The sequence below is a fragment of the Limulus polyphemus genome, unplaced genomic scaffold (genome assembly GCF_000517525.1).
Source record: "Limulus polyphemus unplaced genomic scaffold, Limulus_polyphemus-2.1.2 Scaffold307, whole genome shotgun sequence".
In the NCBI taxonomy this organism is placed as follows: Eukaryota; Metazoa; Arthropoda; class Merostomata; order Xiphosura; family Limulidae; genus Limulus; species Limulus polyphemus.
Window position 1 is genome coordinate 311058 of NW_013665917.1, and position 25506 is coordinate 336563.

At 33.5% G+C, this 25506-nt stretch overlaps 1 protein-coding gene across 4 annotated transcripts in view; it reads left to right on the top strand.

Moving 5' to 3' along the window:
- LOC106457249 (serine/arginine-rich splicing factor 11-like) overlaps positions 1–25301 on the top strand; it is a 38658-nt gene extending 13357 nt beyond the window's left edge. For all 4 annotated transcript variants that reach the window (XM_013916641.2, XM_022383085.1, XM_013916642.2 and 1 more), the window contains exons 2-5: positions 4289–4429; positions 9186–9309; positions 11698–11822; positions 20924–25301. In XM_013916641.2, coding sequence (XP_013772095.1) covers positions 4289–4429; positions 9186–9309; positions 11698–11822; positions 20924–21142 — 609 coding nt within the window. In that variant the 3' untranslated portion in view covers positions 21143–25301. The remainder of the gene's footprint in view (positions 1–4288; positions 4430–9185; positions 9310–11697; positions 11823–20923) is intronic.
- The last annotated feature ends 205 nt before the right edge of the window (positions 25302–25506 follow it).

Consider the following 25506-nt stretch of genomic DNA (forward strand, 5'->3'; position numbering starts at 1 on the left):
GGCTTGTGTATATCGTATATATACATATATACTATTCATACCTTCAGATGCAAGCAGAGTTTGACATCAAATTTTGGGGTAAAAAAGTGAGTCTTATACACCGAAAAATACTGTATTTATTTTTAATTACATAAGAATTTTTTAATGAATGTAAGTATTTTGTTTTTTAATGGTTTAATTGTATATTCTATATCATTTATTGCACCTTTTCATATTCATGTGAAAATTATAGTAAGATATTTTAGATTAAGCATTGTATTTCATGATGTTATTGATACAACTTGTAACTGTAATTATTTGTTAGACTTTGTTCAAATATATGATATATATATATATAGAGCTTATAAAGATAGTGTTGACTTATGTGTTACAATTTGAAGGGACAACAGATGGCATCAAAATGTTACTCATAAGTAGTCTTTTTGTGAAAACCTTTGGTTAGACTAAACTAACCTGAGTATGAGTTAAATAACCAATCAAGTTCACTAGTTACAGAAAATTCTATCAACAAAGATATGTGTATTTACTTGCATGTCAGTCTGATACTTCAAAAGTATTTAATATTATACATGTAAATGTGAAGACCTTGCTACATCATATGCAATGTTTACCTTCTAAACTTAATCCCTTTGATTATCAGTGTTTTTTCAATTAACTAAAGCTATAATGCAAATGTCTGTTAATGATCACAAGTCATATCAGTTAATAATGAGTATAACTATAACTTGTAAGTTATAACTAAAAAAACATGTAAAATGCTAACATAATAGCAATGAAAATTATTTAGTTATCTGACATACATTGACCTGCATTGGGGTACAAGCAGTCTGCTAAAATCCTTGTGTATGTGAATAGAATGCACCAGAAATGCAGAAAATAGTCATGTAGCTAAACTGAAAGTATGTTTACTGAAGATGTCTGTAAATATTCCCAAAGACAGAATAATGCTTTACTTTTAAAAAAGAAGTTATTTTTTCTTACCCCCATATGTTACTTATTAAAGTTGTCACCACTCAGTTAACTTTAATAATAATTAAAATATGTAGTTAACTGTAATAATAACTATAAATAAAATTAAACTATTACCTATAAGTATAACTATTAACTAAAAACGCATAACTCAAAAACACTTGGTTATTTGATTCTCCTGAATGACTGTTGTTATCTAAGTATGTATGCAATGCAACTACAACTGATTTCAAAGTATAAGTAGATATGATGAAGTATTGTAATGTGTCACAATGAGCATCAGTATATGATTTGTATAAATAAATAAATGAAACATTAAGCCACAGCGTCCAATTAATATAGAGGCAAAATGGTTATGAACCTGGAAAAGGAGGTAAGAAAAAAAAAGACAGGAAATTTTTTAAAGTATTCCGAAATCTGGAAATGTTGGGGAGAACTGTAGCCTGTCCTTTTCTTTTTTAATCACACACACAAACCATACTGCTTTGATTTGCTACATTGGTATATTTTAACATGCTCTTGATTAATTTTTCTGTTATTTTATCTGGTGAGTGTTATCTAATTTATTACATTTGATGGTAGGTCAGACCAAATATTCTTTTATAACTACAAATGCAATGTTTTAATGTTGACCATTAAGTTCAATGCCCTTGTTTGAGAATTTTTTTTTTTAATTTTTACAGTACCTTAGTCAGAATTAATTACATTTTGAAGCTTTCTTTTAACCTTTATAACCAAATTAGAACTAAATGATATTAATTAGGAAAAGTTATGAGAAAAACTGAAATATTATTGTGTTGTGTGCATATAAACTGTGAAGGTCTGCAAGACTATATCCACCCTCTTGGGATATATCATAACATTAATTTTGGGAAGAAAAAATATTGTATTTTGTATTGGCATTATTGAAATTAGACCAATATTGATTCTGTTGAGACAGTTATTGATGAAAGAAAAGAAAATTGCATGACCAGTGGCTGACATAGTGTTACCAATATTAACCCTTTGATATTTCAATTCACAGGGACCAGAATGGCATACTTTGATAATTATTACTTATTAAAGGAACATTACTTGATACAACTAGTTTCTATTCCCAGGAATTGTATGGTTGTGTTTCAGAGCTGGGCAATTAATTGATGTAATTGATTAGCTGTGAGAATCAGATGGTGCCACATAAAATAGTTCATTAATCGAAGTTATGATTAAATCAATTAATGCCATAAAAATAATCAGCTAATTAAAAATAGTATTGTCAATTAATATTGTTTTTTGATTATTCCAACTATCCAAGTAATCATAATATTCCCATTATGATTTCTATTTATTATTTTTGATTAACATAAGGTTATTCAGCTTAATCAATTAGTGACATGACTTGCAAAAGTAATCAAATTTAGTGTTTCCATTTATTACTTTTTCAATTATTCCAATTATCCAAATCTTCTGTAAGAATAATTGATTAATTGAATGTAACCAATTAATAAGCCCAATGATTAATCAATTATCTATTCCACCAGTTGCTCAGCCCAGTTTTCCACACTAATTTCAATAATATAGGGTTTGCAACACCTTTTTGCAATAAAATATACAATAAGTCAGTTAACTACAACATTTTTGATATTTCCAATATTCATGATTTCTTGGGAATACAAAATGCCTGATCATGAAAGGGTTAGTGTGGTATACACCTATTTTATATATTAACATTTTGCATTGATAAGTCTCAAGGACGGTAATAAATGTCTTCTTTTATAACCTCTCTTCATTTAAATCATTCTATATGACTGGGTCAAAGTGTTCATGTCACAAACTTTTACATAATTTCATTCAAAACTTAATTCAGCATCTTTATTATCAGTGTATGTCAATAAACTAGGCATCAAAGTATAGTTTATAATTCAGATTTTTTTTATTGTTTATGTGTGTATTTCTTAGTTTCAAAAATAAATTCTTAAACAAAATTGTAAATCTTCTCTTCTTTTACACAAATTATGTTTCTGCATTCTGAATTTTCTCCTTATCAATTTATTTTTCCATAATGTGGCTTTTCAAATGTCCAAGAAATTAGAAACACAAACTATACAAAATTACAATACAAAATAAAAAATTTGATCTTTCTAACTTCTTGATTTACTGAAATATCAATAAGTTTGTCAAACCCACCAGAGAAACCCCTCTCCACCTTGTCGTTACTTTATTCTTTGCTAATAAATTCAAGTAGTATAGTTTCATACTTCCAAGGTGGGTCAAACTAACCCACTTTCTAAGGAAACTTATTAAGCTTAATAATAAACTTAATAATTACGATAGCTGGTAAAAAATATGCAAGATCCCTTTCATGAATTCTTCTGGTTTGAAAGGGGAAAATGTTTTAAAAGTGTAACAAGTTCTCAGAATTATGACTATTAACTACTTTATATTCTTTTGTATTGTCTATTGCAGACAGCTGACATTAAGTTTTTCACATTTATAGCACCAATGGAAATTACAGAATTTCCCCTTTAACATTGGAAATTTAAATTTCCAGAATGCACTTTTAAGCTTTAGCCTGAAGTAGAATTGAGTATATTTTACATTTTTAAAATCAAAAGTCATCAACTGATGGTGATGAATATAAGGTATTGAATAGAAAAAATTTTATGCAACTCTTTCACTTTTGAAGGAGAATAGATATGGTTTTTAATCTGTCTTTTGTAAGGATAATAACTAATTACTGTTTGTAGAATATTATATGCATAGGTAAGTGTACACACACAAACATTCAAGCTTTGAAGCCATATGGCTTCATTTTTATCTTGTAAATGATTTTAGCACTTGTTAGTTTTTATCAAAATAGTGTTTGGTAACTTTTGTGAATACTTGTAATATTTTTCTTTGGGTTTATTATGCATTTTTAACATATATTATTCAATACTACCGGTGCGATTGTTAAATGTCAGGTAATATGTTACAAAACTGTGAATGTAACCTTGGTCCCACTTTACTTTGTTTAATTAGCCTTGGTATAAAATGTTTAGGAATTGTTTAGCTTTTTTCATTATTTACTTATTGTGTAACTATTTTAAAGTTTTATTATGATAACATTTAATACTTAGTACTGTAGTTCTTTCTAGTACTTGGTCAGTTTTATATTTCATTACTGCAGAACTACTTAATAATGTTTTGTAGTGGGTGGAATGTTGTTGGTGATAAATTGTAACACTGATAAAATACATAAATTAAAAAACCTTTATACATGAAACTACTCATGAATATGTCTTTTTATCAGTTTAGAGTTATATATACACACACACACTGTTTGTTTTTTTCATCTCAGGATAGTGAAAATGCCATAAAAGATTCAAACAAGAAAAGTGATCATGGAGGAGAAAACATGATTAGTACTAATGCTGTGGATGAACCAACAATAAAGAAAGTCAAACTGACTAAAGACAACACAGTGGTTGAAACTACTAAGGTATGTATTATTATTTTTAAAATATCATATAGTAAGCTTCATGTACAAGGATGTGAAAAATCTGTGCATTAATACCAAAAGGACTTCTATAACGTAATTTAAAAATGATTTATTTTTCAATTCTAATTATTTGACCAGTACTTGAGGAGGTCGGGGTATCAGAGGGCATTTACTCTTAAAATGCTGAGCTTTGTTGAAATGCCAAGCTTCAGGCTTATCTTGATTCTTAATTGAGATGCTATGTAAGTGTTCTTGTGTGCATTCAGCAAGCTTGTGGCTAGTTTCTTTTATATATATTTGGTTGCAGTTGTCATAACTAGTTAGAACTAGGTGATTAATCAGTATAATCAATTATCTGTGAGCATTGATTACATCAATTAGGATCACAAAATAATCAATTAATCAAAATTATGATTAAATTTATCTATGTCACAAAAATAATCAGCTAATTGAAATTATTACTGTTTTTGATTAATTCAAGGTTGCTCAGTTTAACTGATTAGTGTCACAACTCACAAAGATAATCAACTAATTGACATTAGTAATTCTGCTTGTTATTACTGTTTTCAGTTATTCCAACTGAATTTTAATTGTGCTTGGAGATGGCTTGAATGGGTAAAGAAGAAAAAATTTAATATAAGTTTAACATAACAGCAAATGTACAACATTTCGACAAGGTTTTGTCATCATCAGGTACAAGTAGTTTACACTGACACAGATACATATAAACAGTATAGAACAAAGAGGTCACATGACTGGATACTGTTGCAAGACTTAGAAGAGATATCTTGGTACCCCAGGGTGTTGATTTAGAGTTGGGTTGTTTTGTTCAATTAAGATTGATAACATAAACAAATGAAAAATCAAGGAATACATTCCACTTTTACCATTTCCCTATTTACTTGCTTTCATCTCCAGTTTCCACACTGTTCCAAACCCAACCTCCATCACTATGCCTCGACCTAGTCCCCTGTCTTTTGATTCTCACTTTCCGACTTTCCTCTTCTACTTGCCATCAGACTTATCAGGGACTACTAAGTTAAATGAGGACCTGTCTGTCACAGTTTGTGTACCTGTGGTCACACTTTTCTGTATGCAGAGAGGTTATTCTATTTTTTACCTACAGACTTTCTCTCTCTCTAATTCTCTTCCCTTCTCCATCTTATCCGTAATCCTGTTATTTCCTTCTCCATCTGATCCAATCTATCTGTAACATCTCAAGAAGATGGTGTTTTTCAACACTTTCAAAATTTTCTTCATACCCACTCAATATCTTGTTCACCTGAGAGTGTTTTTCAACTCTTTGTTCTGTGTTCTGCCTTTTCCTGCCCACCTGTAAGCTATGGAATTTCTAGTCACCAGGATTTGTGCCTATCCTACTTATTCTGTGAGAAGGTTTTTTCACTTTTGAGGACCATAACTTCACTTGAACTGCTTATCCATTTAAGTCATGCCCATATGCACCTCCTCCAATAGTCCTTGAGTGACTAGTGGAACCACTCATTGGAACCTTTGAACTCAAGGTTTCACATGTCCTCTCCTCATTTTGAGGATCTGTATTGGGTGCTGGACCAAGGACAGGTCTTCTCTCTATATCAAGGCACTCAAACTTCTGGCAGCCACCAGAGATGCTCCCATTCCTTACCCATCCTTGTGGATCATTCCGTTATGATCCATTCTGACAATTCTATTCTTGTATCCTTTATCAACTGCCAAGAGGGTAACTGATCCAGTAACTTTTGCTTTCAAACCCTGGACCATCATTAATGGGCCAAATCTCAAAGGTTCATATTATAGCCTACCATGCCTTGGGCACTACAAACATGGTTGCAGACCACCTCTCTTGACTGGACCAAGTTTTGCCCATAGAATGGTCTCTTCACCCCCAGGTTTTCCATTGGGTGTGTTCTCTCTCTCTCTCAGGGATCCCACTCATTGATACATTGCTACCCCTCTAAGTTCTAAGCTTCCACTCTTTTGATCATGTGTTTCCCATCCATTGGTTCTGGCTGTCTATGCTTTAATCCAGAACTGGTCTCACTTTTCCTTTATGCACACCTACCTCTCCATCTTTTAACTCAAGTTCTGGCCTTGATTTGCAACACATCATGTCCTATTGATTGCACCCCTTTGGTCAGATCAACCTTGATTCTCTCTTCTACACTGCCTGACAACCCAACCACATATGTTCCTGCCACTATACCCTCTTTCTTGCTACAACCTCACATGTCATAGTTCTGTCAAGGGATTTTGTCCCTTCTACCTCAAGTTTGGGATTGTGTGGTACCTCTTTCATAGAACTGGACTCTCTTATTGTGTAATCTTTTTTCTTTCTCATTCCTGTTGCCCTTCCACTTTGTGCATCTACCAGTGTAAGTGACATGTCCTTTACTATTGGTACATCTGTTGTCTCCATCTTCCTGACTGTCCTACTGTTGGCTATCTCTCCTACTTCCCTTCCATCTATTCTCACCTCTATGATTGATTGAACCTGGACAGACTGTTGTGCCTTGTTTGTGCCATTTGTTGATACATATCTTGTACCTCACACTTTCTTGGCTCCAGTCACTGACTATTCATTACCTGGAATTTCTCTTCTTCCAGGGACATTTCTCCTTCTACTCTTACAGGTTGAGTCTGACTAATTATATGTTTAGTTTACTCATTAGAGGTTGATGCTCTCAGTTTGTTCCTCATTCTTCCCATCAGATTTGTCACCACTCATTCTCTTTCACTCTTTAGACCTTCATCATCTGCCTGTCTTGTCTCCTGAAGGTTACTGTCTACCTTCACCATTTCTAGAGTGCTGATTACCTTTTATTTTTTATAACATTCACTTATATAATCCTGCCAAGAGGCTGGTGGTGCCTCCAAATGTATGCTTATTTCCCAAAATTTTGCATCGAGCCAGGATAAAGGAAAGTACTCGTACCATCTGCCCTGGATCCATATATGCCCACTGTAAGATGTGGTGTTCTGCAAGACCACTTGAGGTAACCTTGTGGTATATTTATATGTCTGATTATTGTACAGTCCAGACCGTACGTATTTAATGGACTATCAGGCAAAAAGCCAGCACCAAGGAGTGTTCTGCCCACTTCCTTGACTCATGTTTGCTAGCTTTTCAAAATAACTTTCTTGCTGAAGGACCAATTGGGATGCAGGCATTTTCTCTGGGTCTCCCCATCAAAAATTCCTCTCCACTTTTCTCATCAAGTGGAGCGCGGGAGACCCTTGCCACTTACCAGTTCCTAGCTGCTGCAGTGGTGAACCATAGTGAAACCTCACCAATTGGGACCTAAGCATTGGGGCTAGAACAAGGGGGTGCCAATTGGTAAGAAGTGGGGGTAGTGGTGACACTGTCAGTATAGTGCAGAACACCCGTCATATAGCTATACTTATAACATGCCACTAGTGCCCTCCTTCTGTGGCCTGAGTCTGTACAGTTGAGTTGAAGTGAGAACACACACTGTGATACTATGCCTTCTTCTTGCAGCCTGCAATTATCCAGAAGAGTCAAGGTGAACATGCACCGTATACCATGTACTGTTCTCTCTTCCTGTGGTCATGTCTCTTCAGCAGTTGAGGTGAGCACACTCTATACACGTGTGCCCTACTCTTGTAGACATCAACTGTTCAGCTGAGTTGAGGTGAGCACAAACTAAAAAAAAACCATACCTTCCTCCTGCAGCTGATGTATATTTAGTTGAGTCGAGGTGTGCATACACACACACACACCATTCCACACACTATGGAATGAATACTGTGCCTTTCTCCAGCAGATGGTGATGGCCTAATAGTCTGATGGTAGAGTTGAGGTGAGCACAAAGTATGTTCTAAATGTGCCCCAACCACACTATACACATTGGCTCTCTAACTTCTTGTGTGCAAGTTTTGGGCAGCCATGTTCTTATTTTACTTATCCTTGCAATGCTTGGGACTCATTTTCCTCTTCCTCCCTCCACCACCACAATGTGTGATTCTAGCTTAACTGTTTGCAGAGGTGTGGTATTGTCTTGGAAGTTAACATTTTTCCTTACTTGAAAATATATTTCTGATGGATACTTACCTCTCACACACACATTCCCACCAATCCTCCCCAATTCTGGTGTTCATTTCTTACTTGTCTTATAAAAGAATGAAGATTCACAAGTGCAAATGTATAGAGGGAGTTAGTGCACAAGGAGGTGTGTCATCCTCTTATTGGTGAAGGGCTTTTGCTACATAATAATGTCATTATGCTGTAGTGCAATTCATGAGAAATCATTAGAGAATAGGTGAAAGTTGCCTGAAGGCTAGTGGCATGCAAATCTATAAGGCAGACACACAGGGAAGATAGCTAAACTGTGAGTAGTGGTGAGTATCTATCAAAAATACATTCAGGTAAGAAAATGTTAACTTCTTCAATATGCTTTTCCATTTTATTAATTTTGAGGCTAACCATCCAGTTATTACTGATAGAGTGTAATGCATTTGTCAATTTTTAATTCATAAAATTACACTTGTTTTATTATGGTTTTTAAATAATCATCAGAAATACAAATTATTATAGCAGATACCTTTTTGGAAGAGTAAAGACAAATAAGTAAAAATTAAAAACTGGAAATGAATATTTTTTTAATATGAAATTTACTCTGATGTGATGAATTTTCAAAAGTTCCATTTTTATATATTTGTAGTGTATATTCAAATGAGTTTCAGTTGCATAAATTGCTTGAATTTTTTAACTTGGTGCATTTAAAAATAACATTTTTAGATGGCCAAAGATTACCTTGGACAGGAAGATTTTGAAGAAACAAAAGCAGGAGCTAGAGCTGTGAGAGACAGTAGCAAAGCAGCCATGAAGAGACTTAGTACTATGGCCAAGACTGCTAAAGAAGGTATGTTAAATTTCCAGTAGTAGTGTAGTTACACTAGCCATCTTATTTATTTCAGACTTGTTTCTATTTATTATTAATCTATTTAATCCTCAGTTCTTTTTCATTACTGGTTCTGTCATTGATTTTGAACTGTTCTTTAGTCACCACTTGACCACAGATTGTAAGTGCATGGTGTATAACACTGGTTGGTTGTTTTGAATTTCACGCAAAGCTACACAATGGCTATCTGCATTAGCCGTCCCTATTTTAGCAGTGTAAGACTAGAGGGAAGGCAGCTAGTCATCACCACCCACTGTCAACTCTTGGGCTACTCTTTTACCAACAAATAGTGGGATTGACCATTACATTGTAATGCCCCCCACAGCTGAAAGCGTGAGCATGTTTGATGTGATGGGTAATCGAACCCACAACCTGCAGATTGTTAGTCAAGCGCCCTAACCACCAGGCCATGCCGGGCCGTATAACACTGGAAACATGTTTGTCTCTAACATTCAAATACTCTTTTATATGCTTATAGAGACATCAAACCATCAATCTGGTGTAACAGCTTCCACATATTGAGTGTGCTTTTAAAAAATAGGGAAAGTGGTTCACCTGTTGCAGTGTCTCTGAAGACCTGTTCCTCAGGACTCCTCAATGCTTATGTTCCCCCCTTACTTCTACTAGTGGAGCTTGGGAGTCCTTATCACACCCAGTTCTCAGTCACTGGGGTGGTAGACAGAAGATTTACCTTTGGAGTGTTGAGTTTTCTCCATTCTCGGGGAAGGGGGCAAAGTTGGGGACCCTCTTACCTGGGTCCCTGGAAGTTTTTTCCCAGATGTCAGTAGGAGCAGGAGCATACTCATAAAACCAGTCCATATTTGATGCTTAGCTATCTGGTGGGGGGTGCTTGGACCCTCTTAAGAACACTGTCAGGTCTTATGTTGTTCATGCAGGGGATCCACTATCTCCATAAATCTGAACATGATGAGGTCCCATCTTTAGCCCATGGTGGAACAGTGTTCCACCTCCTCTCTTTAATTCCATGGGTAAGTGGAATTATCCTTGCCCACTTGGTGGGAGAGTAAAGACAAATGTTTGTAAATCTAGACTGGATGAGTTCTGGACTTTGATGGAGTATAGCATATGATCCCATCAATCCAGACCTGGGTTCAAATTTTCATTTTAGTTATGTCTTAAGTGTCTGAACTGTAACTTCACACTTTTAAGCTTGTATTTATTTCTCCCAATCAGATTTCAGAGTTTTCAGTTAGCTTAACATTTACTTTATGTTTCTATATTTTTATTTCTCCAACTGTGAATTTATTGATTCAACTAACGTTTACTGCATTGTCTAGAGATACCTGGAGAACTTGGACTGCTTCTCAGCTTTGAAAAGGGATAAATTCTAAAAGCCAATAATTATAAGAAAGAAAAGATGCTGACCTTTAACACTATGGGATCTAAATTCCAATAGTTCTGGGTGTAACTTCTTTACACATTTGAAAGTGGTGAGATGGATGTGGTCAGGGGTAAAATTTTAACACAAAATATTGAAATACTTCCCAATTACTTTGAGGTTTTGAATTTTTTTGTGCTTTCTGATAATGATTTTTTATTCATTATAAATTTGGTGTTATATCTACTTCTGAAGTACAAGAACCTTCTTCTACAGTAAAATATCACATAAAGATATTGACATTTAGCAAGTACAGTACACTATAGGCAATCTATTTGAAATGCACAAATCCTTTTATATCAAATATATTGTTAAGACTATTTGTTTAAGGAGCACAAAAAATACAAAAATCTATTTATTGAAAACCAACTATAATTGTTAGATATAATTTGACATAAACTAAAATATGGTTGGTGAAATGTCAGCCTGCCATGCCTGACAGAGGTAACAGTGGCATCATATTGAAATGTGAGACCATTCATTTTGTACCAGTAAATCTTTGTTAACTATACCATTTTTGTATGATTTATAGCTGGAGGTTGATTGCTTTAATTGTCAAAAAAGTATAGTAAGAAATATGCTGATGAAATCAAAAAGTTAAAACTGATTGGATATATAAAATGGAACTTTATAATTTAATAGTAATAATAAATATGTAAGTTTAAGACTAGGAAATATTTTTGTTTTTTTGAAACTATGTTTCACAAAATTTTTAACATTTCACAAGTGACAAAATTATAAGTATACTAAATCAAATTTTATAATTCTTTTCATGTAGGAACTAGACTGTGTAAAAAGTTTGTTCCCAAGTTTTTTTATTTTAGTTATGTATTTTCACTTTAAGAAAAGAATGGGAATATTAGGAAATGTTTCAAAACTCAAGTGTTAAAAATAATAATTTATTTCGAAATACGTTATTTCTAAAACTTTTGTTTTAAACTGTCATTCAGGAGAAGCTCTACTTAAAGAGTTGGGACACTCTGATGAAGGAACAGAGTCACAGAGAAGGCGTACTAGGTCTCAAACTCGGGGAGATCCTGTTCCTCCACCACTTCAAAAGAGAACCCCTAGACAGGTTAGAGATATTTGTTTTCCTTGTTAAGTATAAATTTGTTTGTCTTAAAATTTCATGCATGTTAACTTACACGAGGAATTTTCAGGTTAAATTTTTCCTGAAACTTTTTTCTCAAAACACACCAGAATCATTGTTGTAGTAGGTAAAATAAAAATGATATAATAAGTATATAGAACTAACACAAACTTATATGCTAAGTTATTGGGAATTAATGTATTCAGTACAACCATGTTGAATTTGGGTAATGACTTGGGATTGAAACTAGTGAAAGTATGACTGTTAGAGATTGATATGGTATGGCTGGGTTGACATGTAGAATAATAATTGTAGGTGGAAATAACAAAGTATAGTAGCTGATATCGGGTAGATGTTTGCATAATGTAACCACCCTGCAATTGTTCAGTCTCAGTATTTGTCAGCTATTAACATCTGTGTAAGTTTGTTTTATATGCTTTATATGTTTAAACAAGCTTAAATTGCAACTTGCGTTCATCTTGTAAAATTATAAAATTGTAGAAAAATATTATGAGTTAAAATTTTCTTGATTTCCATATAGTGAACAAAAGAGGTACCTAAACATGTCTTGTATAGACATATTCATGTGAGATATTTCAATTAATCTTAACTTCTTTTCAAAACAAGCTACCTACATAGGTCAAAACTAAAAATCTAATATATATATATAAAAGGAAGTTTCTGTCCTTTGATCACACACTTTTTTTTGTTAATACTCAATATACAAAATCTAATATATATATATAAAAGGAAGTTTTTGTCCTTTGATCACACTTTTTTTTTTGGTAATACTCAGTATATATCGTCACTTAGTTACAAATCTATGTATCTTATATTTTTGTTAGGTGAACAATGGTGTTTATGTTGAATGAGTAATATACATGTTGATTTGCACAAATAGCCCTCGAGTAAATTTGTGCAAAATTAAAAAACAAACAAATAAACATGGTAATTTGTTAATTTAAAAACTTTTTTTTTCATAACTCCAATGACATAACAATAAGATAGTTTAAATCATAAGTGATTTAGAATTGATTTCATGAGAAATTTTTATGGACTTGGGCCTAGGGTAGGTTATTCCACAGTACATCTTCACTTTAGCCTTAATTACAAAAAAAATTAACTTAGGCTCTCTTATCACATCTTGATAAAGTTAAATAATATTTGTTATTTATATTTATGCAATTGTTTGATGAAGACTTCTAGAACATTTTTGATCTTGAGTTGTAGACAAAACCAATGTAAAAATTGCCAAGGATTTCAGGAAAGTAGTGTTTCAGGCAAGCCTTACGTTAGTTTAGGTATTAGGCCTAATGCTTAAATTAGGCTACAAATAGACCTACATTAGAGTCAGATAATATTTAGTTCAATGTGTATAAGTATGAAAAAGAGGAGCTACAACACCAACAAAAGAAAAAACATTGGAAAGTATACAAGCACATATGTAAAAGCCCTTAATAAATGTTTGTTTAATTTGAAAAAACCTTTCTTTTGAAGTGGAACTTTTGTTTTACATTATTTTATCTGTCACAATTCAAAATACAATGGTTAGAACTAGGGATGCATGGGTACCCGGCCAGATATTCGGTCCTGGCCGGGTATTGGGCTACCCGGTAATACTCGGGTCTGGTCAAGTTTCAAAGTTAGGCATCTAAGCCCTAATCTTTGTGGCAACTAACAAAGTACTGAAAGTAACAGTCAATAATTGGTTTAGTTAAAAAAAAAGTGTTCCACGCAACAAAAACTAACTGCCCGCTGAAAGTCGGGGATTCGGAGTATAACAATAGTGGGTTAATAACAGGCATGGCTTGAGAATTGGATTTCTGGAGAAGGTTAGGGTTTGAGAGGTTGGGGCTAGGCATTGAAAGTTGAAAGTGAAACTTGAATGTTCTGTTGGTGATTATTCAGTTAAATGTAATAAACATTAATTTTGTTTTTGTTTCTAATTTTTATGTATGTTGTTTTGTTTTTTGGAGGGGAGGCAAGGGGAGAACCTGATCTCGGTTGACACTCGGCCCCTGCCGAAGCTTAGTGACCAGGTACCCGGACCTGGAATTTGGCCAAATTTTACTACCCGTGTATCCCTAGTTAGAATTTAATTGGAATCATTGGAAATGTCTTTATACAGTTCTTTATGTTTTAAATAATGAAAATGTTAGGTCCTAAAAACATCCATATCTGTTTTGGGAAAATATTTATACTTTGTTTCATCATGTGAAAAGTTACATGAATAGAAAAATAGGAATACTACAAATGTTTAAAAATGTTGTATTATGCAGCAATAACTAAAATACTGAAAATTTCTTTTAGGATGCTTTTTTAACATTAGAAATAACATGTAAACATTCTGGGTATAGTCATAATGTGGAGAACAAAATGAAAAGTAAAAAAATTAAATAAGACTTTAAAACGATTTTCATAAATTTATATAAATATCAGGAACTTTTATATGATATTTTTTCCACTGATTACAGTTTAATATATGTAAAAATCAGTTGTTATTGTGTGTCTGTGAAACACTTAGATTATTTTTATTTTAAGTTGCCCCATTGTTATTGATTTTTGAGAGTGTACTTAAAAGTTATTTTTATTTTCTCAAAGTGCGATTGTATTATTTTTAAGAATGAAGGGGGGAAGTTTAATAAACAATGTTTGCTAAAGGAGGGGGGGGGGTCCCAGGAAGTTCTAACAAAACATCAACCCATCATTTTTTGATGGGTACAGCAGCTACTATGTATATAGTAATGAACATAGCTAATTAAACATAATGTTAAAATTATACAACTTACAGTAATTAGAATGCACTGTTTCAACAATTGGCTATCTTTGCTGCTAGTGATATTTTTGGTTGTAAACCCAATAATATCTTGTGCGATTTAGTAATGTAATTTTGCATCAATATTCAATAAATTATAATATTGGGTGTTTACTAAAATATGGTTGAATATATTCACACTGTAATAATTTAGAGGGAAGTTGTTCTCTGAAACAACTTTGGTTCATGGTAAGAATTGCATTTATGCCACCCTACCACTTTCCCTGTAAATCAGGAGCTCTAGGAATGCATTTGTAGTCAAAGGTTTGGTCTACAGTTCTACATGTTAAGAAAACATATTTGTTTTATTGTGTTTAAAATTTTATATGCTAGATAAGAATAATTTCCACTGACAATAAGTCCAACTGCGGTGTTTTGGGTGTTCAGGGTTCTCACTAAGATCCCACAGTTAAGGGTCCTGGACTCTCATCTTTTTCTTTGAAGAGTCCGAGTGAGATTTTCAAGGGTCCTATAGGTTAGAATTTAATAAACTCAAAAAATGAAAAACTTTATTTACAGTGTACACTACATGCTTTCCTTCTGCAAGTGGAAAAAAGCATGTTAATGTTCAATGAAAAACTTTGTTTACAATTTACACTGCATGTTGTTTCCCTTTATGAGTGAAAAGTAATTTTCATGATAAGATTAAAATTACATTTCTTCATATGAAAATTTTCAAGTATCATTTGCATAACCACTAGAACATCCTAAATAAATATCAAATGCTTTTTCTTTAGAAAAACTTTATATTTTATGTGTTATTTTTTACCCTAACTCTTATATGAGGTCAGTTGATTTGACTGACCTCATAACCACCATAAAAAGCAAGAAATAATTATCTGGAATGACTGCAAATTGTATCAGAAAACCACAATTGTTTATCCTAAGCAGTTTAAAGCTATTGATACTTAATTCTTATTGTTTTATTGCTTTTTGAACTGTGTCTAACTACTATTCATACAATATAAATTGCAAATCACTTGGAAAATGTACAGCTTACATTGTGATATCGAATTACATACACATAGACTACTCATGTGTGTACTTCCTAAAATATTATTATTTATTTTACTTCATCTAACCTAAAAAGTTTTCAATTTTTACATTTTAGTTACTTTATAATAATAAATAAAGAATACACATGAAAAACAAGAAATAAAGTATTTTCTTGTGTCATTTTTTTGCTCTCTACTGTCAAAGAAACGTAAACCTACTTTTCTGATATGGTACATTACCTCCTCTCACATATATAGTCATTCTCGTTCAGTACTGCCCTCTAAAGGCAAAAAAATTATGCATGCCACAAGCCTTTTATCTCCCCTCTATTGGAATTGACTGATTCCAATGAGTCTCTCATGCAAATCATTATGCGTCAACCATCCACCAAAAAAGTGTGACATACTCTTATGATGCATGTGACTCCCTCTATTCAATTCTACCGAACTATCACTTCTCAATTGGCATTACTCGTGTTCAGATGTTTTTCTTTTGGTGCTCTTCATGTGAATCATTATCGTGATTTTAATAGTTTAATTTCCAAATTTGGATTTATTCATTTTTTTTTATTTCTTTACATTGAAGAAATCTTTTACTTTAACTTAATTTCCCAGTCTTTATTTTTTTTCTCACACTCCCATATTTTACATCAAATGCTTTTGTTTGATTTATGTATTTCTACAATGAATTCTGAAGTTCTTGTTCCCACTTGGCACAATTTTGGCAGGCTGCAGGTGAGGGAGATTTGATTTGTTGGATTTCTCTGCTATTATCCGCCATGAGATTGATCTTTATATGGGTCAGCTTCCTTCTCCTGAAATTGCCCCACTAATCTTCTTGAACAAGCCAAACCTGTTCAAGCCAATGAAGATTTGATAGCCTTTTTACACCACCGGATTTCCCTACCCCTCCTGCAAAATCAACTAGGTCTAATATGGCATTTTTTGAAATGATTTCTCAAGTATGTGAAATTTTATCCAATTCAACATTTTTCTGTGATTCTTTATTACCTCCAAGTTGGGTCATTTGTCTTCTTCAGCTCTTGCTTTAAACATGTGGTTTCACTGTTGGGATCTTCTGGGTCATGATGCGACTTTGTCCCAGGTTCATTTGCTGCCTTTTTCCTTTAGGGATTTCTTTGGCAATATGTTTTCAATCATGTATCTGAGACTTTGGAATCATGTGTGTAATCTGTGCATCAACACTCTACCCTCTTCTCCTTGGTTGCATGTTTGTCGCAGTTGGAGCCACAACAAGCCCCTATTCCTTTTTCTCATCCTGGTCCCTATCTACCCCTTCCCTGTTCCTCTTTCCAGGGGTTTCTTATCTTATCATTTTATTCAACGTAGATGGGCCTGCTGCCAACAGTCCTGGAAACTAACTAGTGAGTTCTGGTCCAGTTGGAGTTTGATTGTATGATTTTGTTACTCTTTGGCTATGTTTCACTACAGATCTATGGGTTCTTCAGTTATATCAGAGGGACTTGACCTGCTATTTCTTTCCCCATCTCCTTTGTCTCAGATACCCTTTTACTTCCCCTTGACTCAGGATCCTGCCACCAACCAGCGTCTGTCCAAGTTGGTACAAGTTCTTCTGTCTCAACAGGCCATTGCACCTGTTCATCATCTTTTTCCAGGCTGTTTGTTGTCCTCACAAAATACCAGAGACTGGTGGCTTGTAATGAGTTTGTCCTGTCTCAATCTAAATTTCAATCTGCCCCATTTTACCTTGGAATCATTTTCCACACTTAGGTGGGCTTTTTCTCCAGGTTTATAGATGACCAAGAGGAATGTTGAGAATGCTTATTTGCATATCCTGATATCTCATCATTCGCAACCTTCTTTTCGGTTTGTTCTCCACGGGGTGTTTTATCTGTTTCTTGCACTGCATTTGAGACTTACTTTGGCCCTGTGTGTTTTGTCGGGCGGTCAAAGCATTCATTCATCATTTACATGCTCTCAGGTTGAGTTTTCCTTTTTCTTTGAGTGACTGGCTACTGTCAGCTCATTCCGAAGAGGAGACCACCTGTTACCCTTATAAACTGCTCCTGGAAGCAGCTATAGTGGGCTGGTTAATCAAGAAGGAGAAGTTCTTACTGCAACTTATCCAATATCTTGTCCATATGGAGTGTTTTTCAACACCCATATTGGTCAGGCCTACCGCTCTCCTCTTCGACTTCGTTTTTTTCAGTTCTATTACAGCTCGTGAGGTTCTGTTGCTTTTGGGGATGTGATCTTCCATGGCAGTCCCTATCCCCTTAGGTCAGGCTCTTCACAACTAGTGGAATCTTGCAAGGGTTCATTGTCAGCTCTTTTTACCCTTCCTTCCAACTTTTATTGATGATCAGCATTGGTGGTTAGACAGGACTTGCATGTTACACTTCCTGTACTCATCCCTTCGAAGATGGGGGGCATGGGTTGATCAACAGGAAGCTTCAGGGTTATGGTCTGAGGCCGAGAGGTCTTATCATATCAACATCCAATAGCTTCTTGCTGTTACTCATGTTTTGGTTAATTTTCTCCACCTAGCCAGAAATCATCTGGTAATGATCCATTCTGACTTTTCTTCAGTGGTTGCTTATCTCTATCACGGGGCAGCACTCGATATTCATATCATTGGGTGTCATGTTCTGGGTGCTTTTGCTCTTGTCATGGATTGGAATCCCATCCAGACAAAATCTATCCAACAGACTGGTCGCTTGATCCTTTTGTTTTCCAGTGGCTTTGACTTCAGTGAGATACTCATCACATTAAAGCTTTTGCTATGTCCCTTAACCAGAAATTGCCTTGGTTTTGGTCTCTGATCTCTTGTCATCTTGCTCTGGCTATCAGTGCTCTTAGGTAGGATTGGACCAACACATTTATCTGTCCTCCTTCTCTGGGTGATTTCAATCATCCTTGACATTCCATGTTCAGTCCTTCTGATAGCTCCTTCCTGGCCATCTCAGCTGTGGCTTCTGCGGCTTCTCCAGCTTCCACTTCCTTCTCCGTTACCTGTTTCTCTGATTCTGTTCCTTCTTCATCACATCTGTGTTTCATCCAGACCTTCTTGTCCTCCATCTTCTCACCTGGTTTTTCTCCGGTCATTGGCAAGGAGATCTGGCTTCTCCCGATGGTTAGCTTCTTTTCTGGCTTGTTTCATTTGCCCTTCCTCCATGGAAGTTTCTCAATGCAAGTGGAAAGTTTTCCATTGTTGGATTCTGGGTTCAACAAGGTTTTCCACTGATCAACTCATTGTTTTTTGTCATGCGGATTTCCTCACTTGACTTTTGGATCAGGGGTCTTCTGTCTCCTTCATTTCGGATTTTCAGGCGGCACTGCCTCACACTTTTTTGTTTTTCCTGATACTGTAGGTATTTTATCTCTCCTACACTTTACCTGTTTATGTCTTTCTACCAGATTCATCGTCCGCTGCGGCAGGCTGCCATTACAGATGGGGGATATTAATGTAGTCCTGCATTGCCTGCCTCACTTTGCCTACATTTGAACCACTCTCCCAATGCTCCTTGTTTCACCTTTCCTTTATATTTTCCTTCCTTCTCCTATTAACTTGTGGACATCAGTGGTCTGTTTATTTGCCATTGAGTTTCACATACTCTTTTATCCTTCTACATATCTTCTCCTTTCTCTGGATCAGTTTTTTTCCTCCCTAACTCTTTGGTGGCTCATGTGGATAACTCCTCCGTTTATCTGCTTTCCCTCCCTTCCGTTTTAACACCTTTATCCTCAACCTGATCCAGATAGACTTCTGTGTCCTGTACATGATCTTTTCTGTTATATTGCCTCCAGGGCTTCCTTCTGTGGTGTCTTTTCACACCTCTTTCTTTCTTGGCAGCCATCTTCCATTTGTGATCTTTCTCTTTCTACCTTCACCAATTGGGTTCGGCTCTTAATCAAATTGGCTTATTTTTCTTTATTGTCTTCTTCCCATACTTTGTTCCAAGTGTCTTCTCATCCAATTCAACCCCTTACCTTTTCAGTAGCATTTTATCTTTGTTCTTCTTGGAGGCACTTCTTCAATCGGGCATGTGGACTACCATAATATGTCCATCTCTCACTATTTGCATCAGATTGCGTTTTTTTCCTTTTTGGGATATGTTTGTCTGCCTGTAGCCATTCTTCAGAATTCAGTGAGACTTTGACTGGGTAAGTTATTTTTATTATTGCTCATTGTTTGGATCCTGCTCTGTGGCAAGTGGTGCCTGAACAGGTATTTTTTACCAGATCAAATCCGTACTGTAAGGCCATGTTGACTTATATATATTATATTTCCATGGCCATGCAACTCACACTGCAGAGATGGGGTATTCCACAAGATTGCTTGTAGGTTTATCCTCACGATATAATTTTAACAAAAAATTGTCCCGGACCACACTCACCCGTGGACTTCATGGGTAAAGCACAAGGTGATAGCTGTCAATCCCTGCCATGCCTTGTATTGAATAAATCTATATGGTCTGCTTTTGAAAATAGGGTTTTGTGGTCACTCATTGCACTGTCTCAGGTGTTGTCATTCCTCCGGACTCTGCACCACATTTTTCCCCCCCTTTTGTTCTTGTTTGAGAGTCATTACCACTTTCCAGTTCCAAGTTGCTGGGGTGATGGACCATGGAGGCATCCTCCAGAATGGGTTAATAAAATACAAAATACAAGCAAAATATAGAAATGATTATACAACCATTCAGTTGAGAGTAGGGTGGTGGTGTTCTGCTGGTGTAGATGACATGATATCCTCCATTATAAAACAAATATAAATGGAAGTGAGCTGTCAAAATTGCAGTTCACCCCTTCGATTGGGATCCCTCATTGTACCCCCACATGGTTGTCGGTTCCCAGTGGCTGGGTTTTGGATTTAGAGTTGAACCAATCAACATAGGTTTTTCACACATGTATTACAGATGTCTATATTCCTCCCTCAATTATACTCTTGTTACTCCATCCGTGTTGTGGGTCACAGTGGAAGTACTTGCAGATTATTACGGTTATTCCCCTTCTTCTATCCCTTGATGCTTATTATTTCAAGGATGTTAGTGTGCTTGGGATAGTTCTGGTCAATTTCACTTTTCAGGGAGATGGTTTACATTATGCAGACATCTTTTCAATACAGGATGTCAGATTCCCAGATTGTTCATTTATTTGTCAAACAATGAATTAAGTTTTTGAATTTTTCAATAATGTTGTGTATTTAAAAAAACTTTTTATTATAAGTGGAAACAAGTTTAGCCATTAGCAAAATTTGATAATTACCAACTATACTAAGTAGCTGTATTACATAGGAAACACCTAGACGAGGACGAAGAGGAAGGCCACGAAAAGATGAAAGCAGGTCACCGAGTGAGGACCTTGACCAAAAGGATGAAGAAGAAATAACAGAAGCAAATGATGACAAAAAAGAAGAAGTGAACAAGGAAAATGAAGACCAGAAAGAGAAGGAAATGAACACACAGACAGAGGTGTCTACAGCAGAAAATGAACCACCTGCAAATCAAAACTGATATTTTATGTCACTCATTTGTATTTTCAACAAGCAGCTTCATTGCCATAGAAAGGGGGTTTGGAAGAATTAAAAAAAAATGTTGAGGTAAAATTCATAGAAAGGGACAACCTAACTCACTAATTCCCAGAGGTTTTTATGTTTTTCTTGAAAACTAGAATGAAAGACAAAAAAATTTCTGTAGAATCTTGCATTTGTCAGTTTTTTCATCTTAAACTTGTAGCTTTTGCAACTTTACGTTTTACATATTAGTTATTTTATGTTATATATTTTTTGTTTATTTTTAAGGAAAGTTCATGGCTTTTATTCTTGAGATTATTATGGTCATCCCATATTATGATGCTTTGTAATAAGTGGCCACAGCTGAATATTCAGCTATTTAGTAAAAGTTAAAAAGATATAGGCTTATATAATCTGATTTTTTTTTAATTAAAATAATTGTTTAAATTATAACTGGCATCATTCCTAATACAAAAATATGATAAATTTTTGACAACTCTAAGTGAAAGTTAAGACTATTAAAATATGTTCACAGAGATTAAATGTTACTGCACAGGCTAAATTACAGTAACTTAATCTTCTAATCTTTAGCAACATACAACTAAATGCTTTGGAGCTCGTATTATCAAATCCTGTACTTATATTGTTTATAAATGTATAGAATTTATAAATCTGGCTGTGGTGAACACAACACATATATAAGTTTTACATGTATTATTATGGAAGTATATAGTGAATATTTAATGGTTCATCATTTATCTGTAGCATTTGGTACAGATTACATTTTTGTTAACATCTTCAGTTTTGTTTTTAAACACATCAAACACTTTTAAGACTACATTTGCAATGTTTTATCTATTTAAGTGCCAAAATTACTGATTTATTTTATTCCATAAATGAAGAAAGTTATTTTAAAATTTAAATGTTTTTTATTGATTATCTAAAATGTAAAAGTTAAGACAGCTAGTAATTATGCAAGTAAACTAATTTATTACTCATTTGCATGTTTTCATTGCAAATGGTTCTAATATACATGGCAATACATTTTCTTGCTCTGAGTAAGTAATTAGTGATTTAAAAAGTGACAAATATTTCTTGATACAAATTACAACCTTTTTTATTTGTTTTTAATTTTTGGTAAATTTGCATATTACTGAAACATACAACAGATTTGTTAAGTTCAGCATAATTAAGAACATGAAGTGCCGGTTTGAGTGTATTTTTTTTCCTACTGAGTATTTTGTTGTATTTAATGCACTGAGAAATTATTAAAGATAAACATGACAATTGAATAATTGATAAATCTCAATTTTTTATTTTATACAACTTTTAGTTACTATTTTCTCAGATTGTAATTTTGTTTGCATGACATAGGGTTTTAGAAATTCTGTTTCTTTATTAACATGTCTTTTTCTTTTAGGTTTAAAAAATTACTTTTATCTCAGTTGCAACATTTGTGATGGAAAAGTTGAATCCCTTACCAACTCAGTTCTGTTGGGCTATTTTTGCATGAATTTAAAAGTTGTAGATTCCATATTGTTTTATACATAAACAGTATACTTCACCCAAAACACATATCAAAATGAAATAAAAAACTTAAATGGTAAATTTTAGTAGATTTAAAAATAAATACCCAGTGAATGTAGTTTTTTTTGAGATTTTTATGATGCTATAAACATTTTTGGAATTTAAGTTAGGTATGATTAAAATATAATGTTTGGTTTGCTTCCCTTTTTTTAGGGGGGGGGGGGAGTTTGGTGACAATTTTGTAGAATTATTGATTTAAGTACTGCAGCATAAAAAAGAAGCTTCATGAGCCTGAGATAGTTAGTAAAGAATGTGGAAAACTTTAAAGCAATTTTGATATAACTTTTCATCATTAAAAACACTCAGTATCTTTCTGTATCAACAATTCTAATACTAGTTTGATTACTTTATTATTAAAGATAAGAAGCCATTATTAACTATTGCTACATATGTTTATAAGTTTCTCACTCTTTCTCTTCTAAGGTTAAACTTTACATTTGTTCTATATTTCTTAAGTTTATCAATTATAGTTTGATAAACCTAGTTTTACTCCTTTTTTTTCTTCTTGACATGCAGATCTGTAGTAAAATTATTTGAAAGAAACTGTCATACACCTTCCAGGCACAGTTGCAATATGTATTTAGTTTTATACAACAACAGGACTCAAGCTATAATATATAGTTATTTGCAATCTTCATATTGAAAACTGAATATTTAATGATCATGTTATGTATGTATCAAAGTATACAAATAAATAAAACTTTAAATGCACAAACATTATGAAATGTCACCTTTCAGTATCAATGATTCTGTGTATTTCTATAATAGTACAAATTTGCCCTAAAAGTGTGAATAAAAGGAATTGTACCACATTTTACTGAGCACACAATTTTATGGTGTATTTTGAATATTTTTTTTCAGTTATACAGTAGCTGGTATGTATCACCTTCTACACACTTTTGAATTTAAACAATTCAACAATCTTGTTATAAAACAATTTCAACCTATTTTTGAAGTTGAAATTTAATTTTTGTTTAGGTAATAGCCATATATTATTTTAATAGTTTGATGTTATATTACTGTTATTATAAGTAAAACTCTTACTGTCTGTCCATTTTACTGTAATTATGGTAATTCTGTACATCTTAACAGTAGAATTTTAATATGGTTTATAATTTGACAACTATTGCTATGGGGAAGATCTTTTTAATCAGTTTGTTATACCTACGTATCCATAACAATCATGTATAATATATCTGAAATGAGATTTTTCATCAGTTAGGTTTAAGTTACTGTGCCACAACACACTGTCATGATGTGACAGAGGCCACACATATGAAATGTAGCAAGAAAATAGAGCATTGATGTTATTGAACAGGTTTCTTACAGTAGTAAAATTATAGGTTTTAACTTATATTGTGTGTTAAGTACAAAAATTAAGTAGAAAATGAGTATTTGATGTTTTTCAGACCTTTTTTTGGGCATCCTATGAGATCATGCTAAGTATTCAGTGTATGTCTTCGTAAATCACGTTTTCCTGTAGGAATTATTAAACAGTGTAATTTATATAAAGTTAAATACAGCAGGTAGCATCAACATAACTTAATATTGTTTTGAATATTGTTAATAAACAGAAGAGTAAGAAAACTACAAAGAAACAGGTATATTAAGTGCAATTTTATCTGAATAATTAAGCAAATTTGAACATGAATTTAAAAAGTTCATAGGAAATTTTCTCACTTAAATACTTACATCTTTATTTTTCTTAATGTTTTGGTGGCATCAAGAAAAGAAACTTGAAAAATTATTAGTCTCTTTTTATGGAAGATAACTAGAATGAGAGAAAAAGTAGATCTAGCAAATGGTTTTTATCCTAAATATTATTATTGTCTATATGCCCCCTAGTGGCACAACAGTAAGTGAGCAGAGTTATAGTACTAGAAATTGGGTTTCAATACATGTGGTAGGCATAGCACGGATAGCTCATTATGTAGCTTTGTGCTTAACTAAAAACAAACAAATTACTTTTATTTCATGTTTTTGTTTTTTATTTTATAGTTTTTCAAGCTAACTGTTGTAGCTGCATTTGTAAATTATGTTATGTACACATCAAAATTATGAAATATGGATTTTTTTTAATTCAGATAAATTTCATGTATTTGCAGTTTGTTTTAAAAGTATTTTGTATAGACTGAATGAAGGATAAATTTGTTTCATTTCTTTTTGTTTAAGGAAAATGGGTGTAACACTAAAATCTCATATCATTAATTTTTAATCTCGTTATTCTAAAGAAATGAGTATTTCAGACTACTATGAAGAATTTAATAATGTGCAAATATAAAGTCAGCATTAGAAAAAGTATGCAATTGGCAATGATTGGAACAGTTGTTTTCAAACTTTTGTGTATTTAATCATATGCTAGCCAGTGAACTATGAGAAAATTGTTATTTGTATTGAAGTATGGTGTTTGGTTTAAATTATTTAATAAAAGTACCTGTCAGGTTGTCCCATTCCAAGCAATACACATTTTAGTTCCCCATCATTACATACATTTTATCTCTTTTGTCTTTAAATCATGTGTGAACTGTAATGTGTTGTCAGTTTTAATAATAAATGTCCCTTCTATTAATATATATGATTCTGTTTTTGATAAATTTTTTATCAACTGATGAATTTATTTGTTTCCTTCAACTACTTTTGCTTCTGTAAGAGGGAATACCTGGTACAGAAAAGATAACAATAGGCTTCTCACAACTAGCTGTATTCATAATGGGGTTTTGTTTGTTAGTCACCTGTATATTCTCTTGAACTTAAAAGGGTGAGAATATTTAAAGAGTA